The sequence below is a fragment of the Prunus mume genome, linkage group LG4 (assembly GCF_029339155.1).
Source record: "Prunus mume cultivar Tortuosa linkage group LG4, ASM2933915v1, whole genome shotgun sequence".
Classification (NCBI taxonomy): Eukaryota; Viridiplantae; Streptophyta; class Magnoliopsida; order Rosales; family Rosaceae; genus Prunus; species Prunus mume.
The window spans coordinates 1,805,002-1,820,302 of record NC_142701.1 but is presented as its reverse complement, the minus strand read 5'-3'; the positions used below and the strand labels follow the sequence as shown (position 1 = coordinate 1,820,302).

The following is a 15,301-nucleotide window of genomic DNA, read 5'->3' as shown; positions in this document are numbered from 1 at the left end:
CGATATGAATCGGATGTGCTCCTTAAGACCAAATTGAGCCAAAGAATGAGCCGCCCGATTTCCTTATCTAGGTTGATAGTGCACCTCCACAACACCTAATCGTTCCATCAGAAGCCGAACATCTTGAACAAAGTTACCAATATTAGTCCATGATAACTCAGTGTCATTTAAGTAACTAATAGCTTCTTGCGAATCAATAATAAGATTGTGAAAACCTTTCGCATAAATCAATAGTAAGCCCCTCCCACAACGCTGTTAATTCAATTTCCAAAATTCCCAAACTCACCAATCCGCCACAAGCAAAACCCCAAACAAAATCACCATGAGTATCACGGAACCCCCAACTTGCGTTACAGCACCAAATTGCATGTACCATATCTTCACCCCTCTTCCCACAACGTGAGCACAAAAAGAAAGGAAGCACCTTTCGCTGGAACAACTGCACACCAGTAGGTAAAATATCAAAATCATCTCTCCAAATGAACAACTTAATCTTGTTTGGGATCTCCAATTGCCACACTTCTTTCCAAGAAACCTTTTGCTCTTAATTTTCAGTTCCATCACATTGTTGAATTAATTTTCATACGAAACCAATGGCTGATAACATCAATTTTCTTCCCAAAGAGTTTGGAGACATGTGTAGCCAACAAACCTTAATTTTATACACAAAATACAAATGACCTAATCCAATTCCGAACTTTGGTCGCTCTAATCTAATCAACATCCAAAGCAAAACTAATCTCCATTAATTTACAACATAATCATCATTATCTTGAAGCAGCCACAGCCTGACATAATTAAAATAGTGGGTTTGGTTTCAGAGAAAGGGTTTGTTTATTCAGCCATGTCTGCGTCACCACCAGTACATGAGATATTTTCAAATTCATTAATCAATTCATTAATTAATTCAATAATGTCAATGGAAATCATTAATTAATTCATTAATTAATTCAATAATGTCAATGGAAATCATTAATTAATCAACCCCATGATTTCTAGTTCATCGTTATCGTGCCGTCACAAATAAGAAATTTGAATTGATCTCATGGGACGGCGACTGGTCCCACCTTTCCCCATCATTCTGTCAATCACTCATCGATCACCAACAATAAATGTCGAAAGTGTTCGTTTTCTTTTTCTTGGTTGAATTTTTATTTTGAATTTTTGTAAATCTTTTTAAGAAATAAATGAGTTCGAATGCCTTTTTTCTTCACATGAAAATGCGGGAAACCAAACTGTGCAGGTGATTGATTGGATGAGCGGCATGCAGCTGCTGGACTTTCTCTTTGTAATCATTGTGCGTGTAGGAAACTTCAGACATTAGGCGAATTCTAATAAGCCCACGATTCTTTTTCTGTTTTTTTTGGGTTGTTGTTGTAGTAGATCTAGTATTTATTTGAGTGGATAGAAGAGTGCATGTAATACTTTCTGTGGTGTATATAGAGGCCCTTTCTACTTGGTTGATGTTTTTTTTCTTTTAATTGAAGAGGGTCGTGATTTTAAATTTCATAGACGACAGTTGTTGAATAAAGAAAACAAATAGTTCATTCCTAAAGAGCGACATGTTTTGAATAAGTTCTTATTTTTTGCTAATTGTTCATTCGTAATGAAATTTAAGAGCATTAATGAATCTAAATATGGTGAGATAAATGACAACTATTTAGATGAAAATTATAATTTCAAAATTCTAAGTATTTTTTTCGGGCTACTTTACGTTTTGGAATTTCTATGTTTCGAATTGTTTTCACAAAACCCCTTCTATTAATTTTCTGCCTAAAAATTATTGATGTTATAAAACAAAATTCTCTCAAAATAAGTTAACCTCAAAGATGCTCTACATTATCACAACTTGCCCCAATACGATACGAGGAAATATTTTTCCCTGCTAAACTGTTTAACGAAGAGTTGATTACCTTTAACGAGGAAATGTTACTTGGTGCAGTGCTTGTTGATGAGCATTTAGTAATTAAATTAATTTTGATTCAAATTCTTGAAATGATAAATATTTCACAGAAAATTATCTTTATTCTCATTCTCGTTTCAAATAATTAGTAAATATTTTAATGAGTATTCCTCATTCCAATCCTTTCACATTTTGATTATGTTGTCTATTGGTCATACAAAACATGGCATAAATGAGAAATTATACTTAGAAGTACAACTTTATTTAATCCGAAAAGGTTCCCTCAAGCAATTAATATTAACATAATTTACATAAATATTTCTGAGGAACTATCATTGTCATTGATCTTCAACCTGGAAGTTCAATGCACATGCATGATACTGTTAACAGAAATGTTTAAACAAATTTCTGAACCAGATTCTGAATAGCAAGAAATTCATCCATCAAAACAATATGAAAAAGAAAAATCATGAGTAAGAAATAGAAACTGAAGGCTCACAAATGATAATGCATAGTGTTCCATTAAATACAGCTACAATCAATAAAAGCATACATAATAACACAATATATAGATGATCAAGTCCAAAATGTACAAGTCCTACAATCGGCATTTCCATCCCGGGAGCTGAAAAACGAGAGCTCGTGATGGTCGGAGCGCCTTTGAGAAGGAGATCACAAAACCGTCTCCCTCTCGGGTGGTCCAGCCTACCTACACATATGCTACATACCCTACAGACATTATAATACTACCCACTAGCAACACAAAGCATGAACCAGATTGCCACTGCTGAAAGGCCTGAAAAAACAAGCAGCCTTTTGCATAGCAGATTGGCCTGGAAAGAGAGTGTGAAGGAATAAATGCAGGAATTTAAAGGAACTGAAAGTCAGAACCGAAGTGAATTTGAAGCTTCAAAGATCCCTTGTAAGAAAAAGTCACAAGGCTTCGAGGATCATTGGCTGTGTTTAGAAAATCTGCAACCAGCTGTGATGAGAAATTAGAAGAGGGGCTGACTAAACTGATAAAGTAAGAAGTAAAGGAAGAAAGACTGTGAGTGGAGGAGTTTGAAATGCAATTTGGTAGGTGTTTGGAAGATTTGTCAAGGGAATTTTGCCTAAAACTACTTCTACAACCTAGAGGTGTGAGTGAGAACTGGGGACAGCCTAAAGACTATAATTCCCTTACCACTTTGCAGAGCTCAATCTTTAGAAAGAAAAGAATAATGAACTTTTCAATCTTGGTCCTTCCAAAGGAAGTTCTTCATGGGATATGAAGAGGAAGAGGAGGAAGCCGAACCGGAGTGGTCTTGCTGTCTTTCAAGTTCAGGACAAATGTTATTAAAGTTCTGCTGATTTGGATTGGTAAAAGGGAGATGTGATTGCAGCAAAAGATTGTTGTTGGTGTCCAAATCATCCCACACAGGACTTCCTGGACCCCAACCTGCTGGAATTGCATTCAACCAAGCCTCTGCCATATCCCCCCAAACCAATTCCTCCGGCTGTGAATTCCCTCCTCCTGCAGCATTCATATTCGCCTGAAATTCATCACTCGTTTTAGCTTCACTTGACCCCAATCCTGAATCGTCATCGGTATTGTCTTCTTCGGTATGTGGCAGTGGTGGTGGTGGTGGTGGCATTGCCTCCGTATTTGAAGCCTTTTTCTGAACTTTTCGAGATTGCTTACGGTTCCTGGTTGTGGTAGGCATTGAACTTTCTTGAGCTGTTGGAGAAGTAGCTGTTGAGCTTGGAGCTGTGGAAACTGATGTGTTGTCTTTATTGAGGAACAGCTCTGGGAAATTAAGCCTAGCATTCTCTCCCCTCAACTTGAAGGCCTCGCGGTCATAAGCCATGGCAGCATCTTCAGCTGTGTCAAAGGTGCCGAGCCAGAGGCGAGTCCTGTTTCGAGGAAGACGAATTTCAGCTACCCATTTCCCCCAATGCCGTTGCCTCACTCCCCTGTAAAGCTTGGTAGTATTATAAGGCATTGCCGGCGGTCGAAACAATGGTCTTCCATCAGGCCCCAACCTGTTCATCATCATAACTCTCCCTCTTGGACTTAAATTCAAAGCATCACTCCAATACTGGAGAATTTGATGCTGCTGCTGTTGTTGCCAAGTTGTTGAGTCTCCCAAAAAGGGCGGCGGATAAGTCATGCCATGTTGCTGCTGCTGCTGCTGCTGCTGCTGCTGTTGCTGTTGCTGTTGCTGTTGCTGTTGCTGCTGCTGTTGTTGAGAAGCAAAAGAGATCATTTGCTGCTGATTTTGTTGTTGTTGTTGTTGTGAAAATGGTGAGGGGTATATAGGCGCAGTTGTGGTATTGAATTGGTTGGGAAATTGCACAGGCTGCTGAGAGCCATCAAAAGCAAAAGGAAAAACTATTCTTGAAGATGATGAAGATGGACAAGGAGTGGTTGATGAAGTTGCTTGATGAGCTGAAGAAGCAGAGGATTGAATTGGGTCTTGACGTTCAGGGCTCTTGATTTTCTTGAGAGGCCTCTTTGAGATCATGGAAGCTTCATTAAAACCCAGCTTCCACGGCTGGCTCTCGAAGCTAAAACCAAGGTCCTTGTCTTCGTTAATCTCCCAATCCAGGCTTGTTTCCATCTCGCTTTCCTCCACACCCTTCTTGGATTTACCGCTTTTTTTAGCCGCAGCCATACTTGCTGATTTTACCTTCTCGCTTTCTTTCTGAATCTAAGGCTCTCAAATACAATCCCAGAAGCCAAAAAGAGATTGAGATTCAAGAGAACTTCAGATGGGTCACCAAAGTAAATACGCCAAAAAAAACAAAACAAAAAAATCGATTCCGATAAAAGAGAAGAAAATTCAAATAACCCAGATACAAATTTTGGCAAAGGAATAAAAAAAAATTACAAAGACTGAATTTTGGAATCTGGGTTTCAATTTGAAAAGCTACTCCGATCCAAAGAAAAACAGAATCGGATACCAAAAGCGCAAAATCTTGAGGAACCCATCTAAATTCTCTGAATGCAGAGCTTGAATTCAACAAAGAGAACGAGCAAGGCACGGCAAGTAAAGAATATGCGAGGGGTTGTTGATGAAGTGCAGGGTGTTTGGGTGTGAAGACGAAATGTTTTGGTGCGGCGAGAGGAAAGCAGGGGAGCGAGAACAGAGCAAGTGTCTAAAAATCTATGTGATGAGAGACAGAGCAGGAGAGGGGGGGTTTATAAGAGAGGAGATAAAGATTTTGAATAAAGACTTTTCAAGGAAAGAGAGAGAGAATATGTAGAAGTCTCGGGATTGGTTGGCTCTGTTTGGGCCCCACACGGCTTGGCCCTTCTAGCTTTCCTCCCTTACACTCCAATTTCTCTCTGCACCTCCCACTAACCACCCCCCATCTGTCCTTCTGTCTGTTTTTATCTGTAATTAAAGCAAAGGGGATTCCACTGTTTGTTTTCAAAAACAAATAGAAATCTGTCGCTTGTAATCCGTACAACTACATGGCATGTATGTATGCACTGAGCGTTGCAAGCATGCGACCGCTACAAAATTAGCTTCACAAAACATGTGTTGAATAGCAGGACGAGTGAAATCTTTGCAGAAAGAACCAAATGGCTCGAATAAGTTGTTTGAATATTATCATCTGCCTCATTGGTCGCATCCCAGTAGGAGGGGGGTGGGATAAGAAGTCTAGAGTGTTGGACCATCATTAGAATTTTGAGTTTTGATTCTAAACATATTCCCAACTCTGTGTCAACTCTTTTCTCATTTTCTACTTGGGACTTAAAGTTGTTCCTGGAAGATTTAGGTTAGTTCTAGCTGCATTTCTCCAGAGAAAAAGGCCTCTTTTATTTTGATTTTGATTTCTTTTAAATTTCCTTGCAGTAGCACACGTGTAATCATTTCGAAGAAATCGTAATTTTATTTTTGCAGTACTTTTTTATTATTATTAAACAACTACTCATGAGTCTTGCACTCAAAACTTTTAATAAAAATAAAAACTGCATGTCACTAGACCAAATGATCATTACACATCTCACTTTCATAGGATCCCAGAATTCGATCACAACAAACGAAATTTATAAAATCAACTTGATTTCATGTGGATTCATTTTATGTAGATGGATTAAATTGGAGGCAAAATTTGAAATTTTTTATTGCAACTATGTTTGGTAACTTTAGGTCCGATGAAAACAAAGTAACTTTTCACAAATATGCCCATTCCAGCGTAACATTTTATTATTAAAAAAAATCATTCAAGTCTGATACTTGAGAAAAATTTGTAACACATAGAAACCAATTAGAAATTGATAAGTAACTAATTGCGGGCAATTTTTTTTTTTCCCCAAATAGGCTCTTTAAATTATTTTATTATTATTATAAAATATCGTGTTAGAATGGGCCTATTTATGAAAATCCCCACCTTATATTACAGTATTCACTACTTTTTCAAACTTCTGATGGAGTATGATAGAATAAAACAAGATCTTGGGGTGGCAAATGGTCAACCAAGTAGAAATGATCATTAAACCCTAAACCCTAAAGAAAAGTTAAGTCACCAATTTTCCAACTCCAGCCGGCCAGCCCAATCATTTACCAAAAATGAAGTTACTAATAATAAAGTTTCCAAGTAAATAATTTCATAATTGCTATAAAATAAATAAATAATTTCATAATTAGGATTTAAACATGCTTTTAGAAAAAGAAAAAGAAAAGTTGAAGTCACTTCAAAGAGATTTTAAACATGCTTTTTTTCTTTAATTATAGAACAAAAAATATCTTCAGAGTTGTAATACGTGGTCAAATCTTTATTATGGTGATTGGATGGTGTGGTCAAATTTTTATTTATAATCACCTACCTCTCACATACAAAGAGACGTTTAAGTAATTTTAAGCGGTTTACTAAAAGAGCCCTAGGGAAATTAAGAATTTATCATTCGATTACAAACATACATAATTATAAACATAAATGGCCCGTTTGGTTAATGGGAAAGGAGGCTTGATTTTCCATGTTTGATAAAGTCCAATCATAGGAAATAGTTACCTTAAGAATCAATTAACCCTTTAAAATTTTATACGTTGTTTATATGACATGTTAATCCACGTGACAAATACAATGTGCAAGTAAGCGAAAAATGCGTTAATCGAGTTGCTTATCTAAATACATACTTTAAACCAACTGTTTTAGCGTGTCAAAGAAAAATTAAAACAAAAAAAAAAATGCATAAGCTCGGAGGGGTAAGCTAATTAATAAGCATAACCATATAATGTTATGGGGTTTGTTTGTGCGAAACAAGTGATCCACGACTCCTCCACGTTAGGGGGTTCTCACTTTCGGTGGAGCCATTAGAAAATAAAATTGTCATATCTCGTCTGTCGTTCCGTAAGTCAACAAACATAAAACGGTTTCCTCAAAGGGGCGGTGAGAATCGGCACGTGTCGGTGGTCCACTCTTCATCTTTAATCATTTTCTTCTTTTTTTTTGTATGAATATTTGTCCAAGTCCACTAAACAAAGTTGCTTGTCTTTTTACAAATTATCATGCCCCATCAAAGATATTTAGGGGAGTCTATATAAATCCATACAAATGGCAGCTGACAATTGGGTATTATGCGTAAATTCTTTCGACTCGAGATTGTGGATTATTTTGACGCTGTTCTAGACATTCATTAAATTATAAAATAAAAAAAGAAATTATAGTAAAGTAAATTCTTTAAAAGGAAAAAGGAAAGTAGCAATAACCTTCGACTTCCCCCTAACTGTTTGTGACACATCCATTGTTTAAGCATGTAGAATCTAGCATGTTTCCGAATGTGTGAGAAAGTTCACATATGTATTTTTGGATGACCATATAGAGGTGTTGGCGATGGTGATTGAGAGCTTCTACTTCAGTTCTTTTCTAGGAAATTCCTAAATTGCTTTAGAAAGTGACTCTTTTAGCCGGTCTAGAGATTTTCAAGGCCGAGAGCGGCATTGAAAAATAATCATGTGCACAGATAACTCGATAAAACGTGTTATATTTCTGTATGTAAAAATTTTATATTAAAAAAAAGTTGAAGATTTTACAACCATAGAAATGAAAAATTAGGCCTCATAGAAAATACCATTTTATTTTTCGACTCTCTAACTTTTTATATATAATCAATTACTGGTGATAATACAAAAAAATAAAGTAGTAAATAGAACAATCCGCAATGCTGGTTTCCGAACTCCTTTTTAATGTAATCCAAAACTTAACAAGACGTTCCACCATTAAAGGAGATTTTGAACAACTTTTACAAGTCGAAAAATTTGACTACCTTTAAGATGATTGGCCAGAAAAGAACAAAAACAATCCCCCTTATTAGACATCTATGTGCATAAATAAAAGAAGCTTCCTGAGTTGGGAATGAAACGTGGCTTTGATTCGTGCATTTTGGTTGCTTTCACAATCTGTCTAGAGAAATGTAAGATCTCTTCCTCCTCCCAAAAATCATTTGGTTTATGGACAAAGAAAGACTGGTCTTTTTCCTTGACCCCTTCTCCAACAGTAGACACAATTCACCAACTTTTTCTGACTCTCTTGCCAATGAAATAAAGAGGGATGCATTCGCATGTCATGGCATTTCTATAGTTCTTGGCAAAAACATGCATATATAAAGTGTGTCACGCTCATAAATGATGGGTTCTTTCCTAATATGTGATTCAATATGTACCAATATTATTATTCTTCGTATGATAGAGAAACAAACCTAAATATGCCATTTTTCAATACAATCACGGAACTATAGACATGCATTATTTGACTAATCGATGAGCCAAATACATCAATTATAGTGAGTGATGTGAATCATGTGTGGTCTAATGGAGCATTGTATCTGGATAAATTGTTTGTTCTTTGTACCATATTCACGTTAAAGCATCCAATTGAAGATAAGGAGTGTCTGGACTTTAAGCATAAAAAGGGACCCTATATATATAGAGGAGGCGATACATTAATATTGTTGTACGATATAAATTGAAAGGCCCTCATTTTAGGTAAAGCTAGTTCGAAACTCCTACGGAAGCATGCACCGTCAAAGTTGTATAACGATTATTTCACACAAACAAATATGGAGGACGAACAGTCATTACAATGACAGCAAAATACAAATTTAAAGAGAAAGAAAAGAAAAAAGGAACATGACAGAACTAGCACACAGATCGATCATGCAAGAACTAACTTCCCACTAATTATTCTTTTTTTTTTCGAAGTCAAGAAGGGGAGAGAGCTGTTCTCACGCACACACTGTCAGTCTGCCATAAGAGTTGAACTTGAGATAATTGATCTGCACGTCAAGTCTCTTCCACTAATTTCCAAGTCAAGATCCTTTCTCCAATCGGGTACCCCATTGACAAATCCAAATACTTATCCATTGATTGTCAGCCAGAAATTCTTGGGTATTTGATTGATGCATCTATAATTAGTCTGAAAACTCACGTAATATATATATATATATATATATAATATATATATTCTATCAACTGATATAGTCAATCAATATAATACTGATGAGTGGTGGTGGTGAGTGCATGAAATGGTTCTCATATGCATAATGGAGTCCTCGTGGTGGAAAAAGCCATGGTATTAATTAGTGAAATTCTAAAACAAAGACCCACCTATTTAATATAATCAACAATCATTCTAATTAATTACTTCCCTAATTATTAATCATATCTTTTGTTTTTTGATCTAGTTATTAATCATATCTTAGCCTCCAAACCTTTGTGCAAGCAATGTCTGGCACAATGTAGCTTGGACACGTGTCACGCATACGATAGTACTTACCTCATTATTTAAACCACTCTTATTAGTTAAAAATGGCCGTTGATAGAGAATGCAGGAAGGTGTGTTCTTCTGCCATTGGCCAGTTAGAAAACATAGGTTTCCTCGAAACGAATTGAAGTCAAACCCTAGCTAATTGGCCAAGTAGAGGAAGTGTTTTGAACTGACCAAAACGACATCATAATCATCCTCGTTGGCCCATTTCGGTAATGGCCTAAATATTTCAATAATAAAGTATATATATATGCATTTCAAATTCTTGATGCTCAGTTGAGGATTGGTTATGGCTGAAACAGGATGGTGGTCTCCACACGCTTCCCTTTCAAGTTTTCAGGGGTTTTGAGTGCATGGCAAACATAATCGTGAGTGTTTTCTGTACAGTTTCCTCCACCTTTGTGTGCAGGGGGTGGTTGACAAAGATGAACTTCAGTATATAATATTGGAAGGTTGGAAAGTAAGAACAAACAGATAAATATAACTACAAGATATTTATTATATAACGACGACAAAATAAATACTTAATTGATCTCATGTATGGTGGGCAGTCTCCAAGATGCAACAACCATCTTGTACGATTAGTTCAGATGCATCCCATTGGCTTCTACGAGATGAATATTCTTAGGAAGAGTTCAAAATGATTCGAATATACCTTTATTTATAGGTTACGTTCTAATTTTTAAGGGCCGGTAGTGCAAGGTCCTGTAGTGGTTAAGAGTATTTATTCTTGTAATTAAAATTCTAGGTTCGATCCTCCTCTCCCCCAATATCGCCTATCACAAACAACTTCAAGGATTAGTCGGACTAAAGCAGAGAATCCAATTAATAGTTGGCTGGAGGACTAATAAAAAGAATCTAAATAAATGGAAAATTCAATAGTCCAATAAAAAAGAACTTAAAACTAAACATTTCTAATAAGAATGAAAAATTTGTACAAATACCACCTGAACTAATAAGGTTGTGAGCAGTTTTCACCCAATGAAACATTTTCGACGATTTGCTACTCAAAACTTCACTATTTCGTCTACTTTTTCGTAAAAAAGTTTCAGTTATACATACAAACATGTACATGTTGTCAAATTCAAATTAGACATAAACTTTAATTAAATCGAAATGGCTAACTGAACAAAAACCGAAAATAACTCAGAAGGATGGAAACTGAACCAGTTGAAATATACTGTAAATCACCCAACTGAAAAATAGCAAACCAAACAATTATGGAAATTCTTTGATTTGGTTTTGGTAAGCCCTATCACAGATTATAACCGGCTGAATGACAAGCCTAAAAATGACAAAGTCCCCCTAATCGACATACCGAAGAAATTTAGTACCCCATTTCACAAGTATTAGCTTTTAATATATGATAAAAGCAGCCATCTTCACTTCTATAAATCTATCTTGACCTCGTCTGCTTGACCATGTACACATGGTAAGTGCCCTATCAAAAGGGGATGACAAAAGTTGAACACAAAAAGGGAACAAAAATAGTTCAACAAAGAAATAAGATTTAAAAAGAGAATGCAAGCCCACGGGATCTAGTCTAGTGGAAAAGAGCCTTAATTTGTAGACTAGAGTCTCACGTTCGAATCCCCATGGCATCATAATTGTGTGTGTGATAGAAATCTTTCTCCTATATAGTTTAAACTATCGCTTGTACCCAAAAAAAAAAAAAAAAAAAAAAAAAAAAGAGAATGCAATGAATGATAGGCCTGCGAACATGGAGGCCAGGCAATGTGTTTATTGTTGAATGTAGACCTATCAGGACATGTAGGCCCAAATGTAAGGGCCTTCTACCACTTTTCTATTGGACCCAGTATTTCTACATGAATAGAATTTTCTTGAGCCCGTTACCAATACAAGGGGCCCAGAATCTGGCTTTCCACTTTTCACTAACTATAGATTGATTAGAAAAAAATGTCTCTGTTGCAGATGCAGCAATATCCATACTTCCACTTGTTGCTTTACTTATCTATAATACATGATTTATGGCGTAAATCATGGAATCCACAATTTTGAAATTTGTCCTCATTATCCAGCAAAAAATTTCCCCACTCTGTATATTGACATGCTTTTCTAATTTCTTTTGGGTGTTGAAATGCCCCCTCTTGAATGTTAAATGTTTGTTTATATGTGGGTTAAATTAGTTGGTCAAGATAGTGTGTCTGCCCTCTTGCTCTAGAGTTCGATCATCCTCCTAACACATTAGAGTAGTTTAAGATATCACTTTGTCGAAAAACATAAAAAGAACGTCAAATGTTTGTTCAAATAGCCCTTATTGCGGAGTCGGGTCAATTTTTTGATACTTTGTGGTACTCTCAAAATGTATTGTTTTATTTTTATGAACAACATGCATTTTATATTTAGAATGTTCAAATACTAAATATCTCCTCAAGAAAAGTACGATAATTGTAACCGGGAGACTTTGTGAGATATGTATTTGCTAACATAAGAGTATTTCATGCCCATGTGTCAGTTGGGCCGATTAATTATAAACAAAAACGTCACTTAGGGTTAATCTGAGATGTTACAACCGAGGAAGAAACATTTCTTAGTCATCGATTTTCCTTCCTTGAAAACAAGGATAGGGTGTGCTAATTGTCTTCAGGAATTTTGACTTTTTTCATGACCCTCCTGTGTTAAATTTAAGAGAGACAAACTAACGGTCCACTACTAACAACACCTATTGTCCCCAACTTAACCACTTACAAAGCCCAGTAGGTGTGAAGTTTTATCATAAAAGGTATCGGTGATATTAATAGTGCAACCATTCATTATATATTTTATTTTATTTAATCAAGTTTCCGATGTGAGACTTATATTTTTCAACATCATGAATGAATAAGCTCTTTTGATTGATATCAGAGTTATAGGGCAAAGGTATTTGATCGTAACCCAAGTAGTGAAAATATGAAGCAAGTTTTGCCATCAGCATGATGAACTTCAACACTATTTTGGCACATGTATTGTGTGGCCAGAATTCATTCGGCCACCCAGATGACTACAATTGATTCACCAAATCGTATCATGTGACGTTATCTCTTTCTAAACTTCTTAACTACTTGAAAATCAATAAAACAATTTGACAGGGTTCTTTACTTAGAATGAGCCTTTTCTCAGCCATTGGGCCGAATTTATCTCTCTCTCTCTCTCTCTCTCTAGGCCATTGCTCAATGAACTTATGCCAAATCACTGTGCTCTCATATATTATTTTATAATCAGGCAATATTTCCTTAGAAGTCCTCGTGTTGCATTCAATTTTTTAACTGGTCAATGAACTTCTTTTTTATCCTAACTCAAAAAGGCATGTAAATTTCTTGTCCAATCATTAAACACCTTACCCCCATTTCCAAAACCTTCAGCCAGAAATATAGGAATTGGTGAAGGAAGGTGATTATGACCGTGACATGGACCGGAGCGAATTGTTCCCACCCCTACTATCTACTTGTTTTTATTTCGACAAGAAAATATGGTGAGTGATAAAGAATATGGTGAGTAATAAAGAAAAAAGAACAGCAAAATGTGATAAGTAGCACCACAACTTGACCACTAGCTATAATCACCTGCCAAGTGAAGAAACATTCTATCTAATCTTTTATATACATATTCAATTTCTTGTTTGACGCCGGAATTACCCTTACCCTAAACCGTTATGTTTAATACGAACTACCACTTCAGTAAAGGGTCTGCTGTAAAAAGTGAAAAGTTACCACCTAACAAAAAGTAAAAGTGAAGAATTACCCGCATGGATTTTGAAAGGAGAAACGGGGTCTATAACATAAAGACAACATACCAGGATGAGAGGGAGAGGGCATGAAAAAGACCGCAAGGGAAAAAATGACCAAGAAAACGGTGAACCACCATCACTCATTCACGCTCTCCCTTGGATTAGATAAGATAATGGAGCGCCTTCCACGTGGCACGGTCATAGTGGTGCCTAGCGATAAGGCTAGCATTCAAAATGTTCCTCTGCTTCATGTGGTCTATATGGTGTAATGTCAGCATTTTTATGATCCAAAGGTCCAAATTTGATGTCAGTAAAGTAGATTGAATTTGGACCCTAGGATGTGAAATAGCTAGTCAGACCACTATATATAGGAAGGGTGAACAGAAGCTGTGCAACTCAACTGAAAAGTAAAGACCTCTAGCAAAGAAGAGGGCTAAAGAAACCACAGAGCAATGGCCTCCATGATTTCTTCCCCCACCGTGGCTTCGGTTTACGCTGACCGTGCGGCCCCAGCACAAGCTAGCTTGGTTGCACCCTTCACTGGCCTCAAGTCTGCCTCAGCTTTCCCCGGCACCAAGAAGACCAATGACATCACCTCCATTGCAAGCAACGGTGGAAGAGTGCAATGCATGAAGGTAAGACTACTTATCGACATGTTGCTACAATTAATTTACATTCAAAACAATATACCCAAATGCATGTTGAAGTAATTATTTCACGGGGAACGAAAATACATAACTTGTGAATATACGAATGAATAGTCTGAATTACAGTCTGATAACCTAACATGTCGCAGAAAAATACAACTTTTTTCATTATCGTAGCATGTTTATATACCCACTATTAACTAAATTTAAAGATAATGTAGTTTATTTCCAAGCTTACTAATCCTTTCGTGTGCTTCCTGGCCGCTAATTACTAATAGTTCCTCTGTTTTTTGGCCAAGAAGGTACTAATCAAAGCACTAGAACATCGATTTATCGAATATTTTGATTGATGCAGGTGTGGCCTACAGTCGGACTGAAGAAGTTCGAGACTCTCTCCTACCTTCCACCACTCTCTCCTGAGTCTTTGGCCAAGGAAGTAGACTACCTTCTCCGCAAAAACTGGGTTCCCTGCTTGGAATTTGAGTTGGAGGTTAATAATTTCTTTTTATAAACTTATTTATATACGTTAGCTTCATGTAATATTTGTTTGCTGACTTAATTTTCTTGAACAAAATTGTGGTTATATAGAAGGGATTTGTGTACCGTGAGAACCACAGGTCACCAGGGTACTATGATGGAAGGTACTGGACCATGTGGAAGCTGCCCATGTTTGGATGCACAGACTCTTCCCAAGTGTTGAAAGAGCTCGAGGAGGCCAAGAAGGCTAACCCCAACTCATTCATCCGTATCATCGGATTCGACAACGTTCGTCAAGTGCAGTGCATCAGTTTCATCGCCTACAAGCCTGCAGGCTACTAATTTCAAGTTTCATGACTTTTATTTTATGTTGTTTGTGGCTTGTTAGCCAAGGGTCTCGGTGGTCTGTTTAAGTCTGTACTTAATTAGGCCTTTCAAGACCTTTGTTCGTTTCTTTCTTTTCCCTTTTTCGAGACAATTTCCCTTGTTTTCGAATTTGGTGCTTTTCGGATTCATAATGTTGTGGTGTTGAGAATATTCACGAATAAAATGATATCCGTATTTTATTTTCAGTACAAATAAAGCTACATGTAGCATGTTTATTAATTACATTACTAAGCACATCTCTCGTCATTGGTAATAATGTAATAATAGTTTTATTGTTTTCTAGTTAGCATTTTAATTCAGTCTCTAGTTTTCTTTATGAGTTTGGAAATGTACACAGATGATGATGAATTATACAGGTGAATAAGATCTCTTCGATGATTTGCTCAAAAATACTTCTCTTAAATG

At 36.5% G+C, this 15,301-nt stretch overlaps 2 protein-coding genes across 2 annotated transcripts; one reads left to right on the top strand and one right to left on the bottom strand.

Moving 5' to 3' along the window:
* Nucleotides 1–2,391: 2,391 nt before the first annotated feature.
* Nucleotides 2,392–5,070, bottom strand: LOC103342653 (uncharacterized). The gene has a single exon (XM_008246283.3). It carries the CDS (start codon nt 4,555–4,557, stop codon nt 3,133–3,135), a length of 1,425 nt encoding a protein of 474 aa, XP_008244505.2. The 5' UTR covers nt 4,558–5,070; the 3' UTR covers nt 2,392–3,132.
* Nucleotides 5,071–13,778: 8,708 nt separating this feature from the next.
* On the top strand, nt 13,779–15,092 carry LOC103342654 (ribulose bisphosphate carboxylase small subunit, chloroplastic). The gene is made up of 3 exons (XM_008246284.3): nt 13,779–14,020; nt 14,388–14,522; nt 14,621–15,092. The coding sequence occupies exons 1-3, from the start codon at nt 13,838–13,840 to the stop codon at nt 14,849–14,851; spliced, it is 549 nt and encodes a 182-aa protein (XP_008244506.1). The 5' UTR covers nt 13,779–13,837; the 3' UTR covers nt 14,852–15,092.
* Nucleotides 15,093–15,301: the final 209 nt, after the last annotated feature.

Coding starts and splice junctions, on each gene's coding strand:
- LOC103342653 (XM_008246283.3), bottom strand. CDS start 4,557: ATGGCTGCGGCTAAAAAAAGCGGTAAATCCAAGAAGGGTGTGGAGGAA.
- LOC103342654 (XM_008246284.3), top strand. CDS start 13,838: ATGGCCTCCATGATTTCTTCCCCCACCGTGGCTTCGGTTTACGCTGAC. Junction 14,021..14,387: donor GAAGAGTGCAATGCATGAAG/GTAAGACTACTT, acceptor TGATTGATGCAG/GTGTGGCCTACAGTCGGACT. Junction 14,523..14,620: donor GCTTGGAATTTGAGTTGGAG/GTTAATAATTTC, acceptor GTGGTTATATAG/AAGGGATTTGTGTACCGTGA.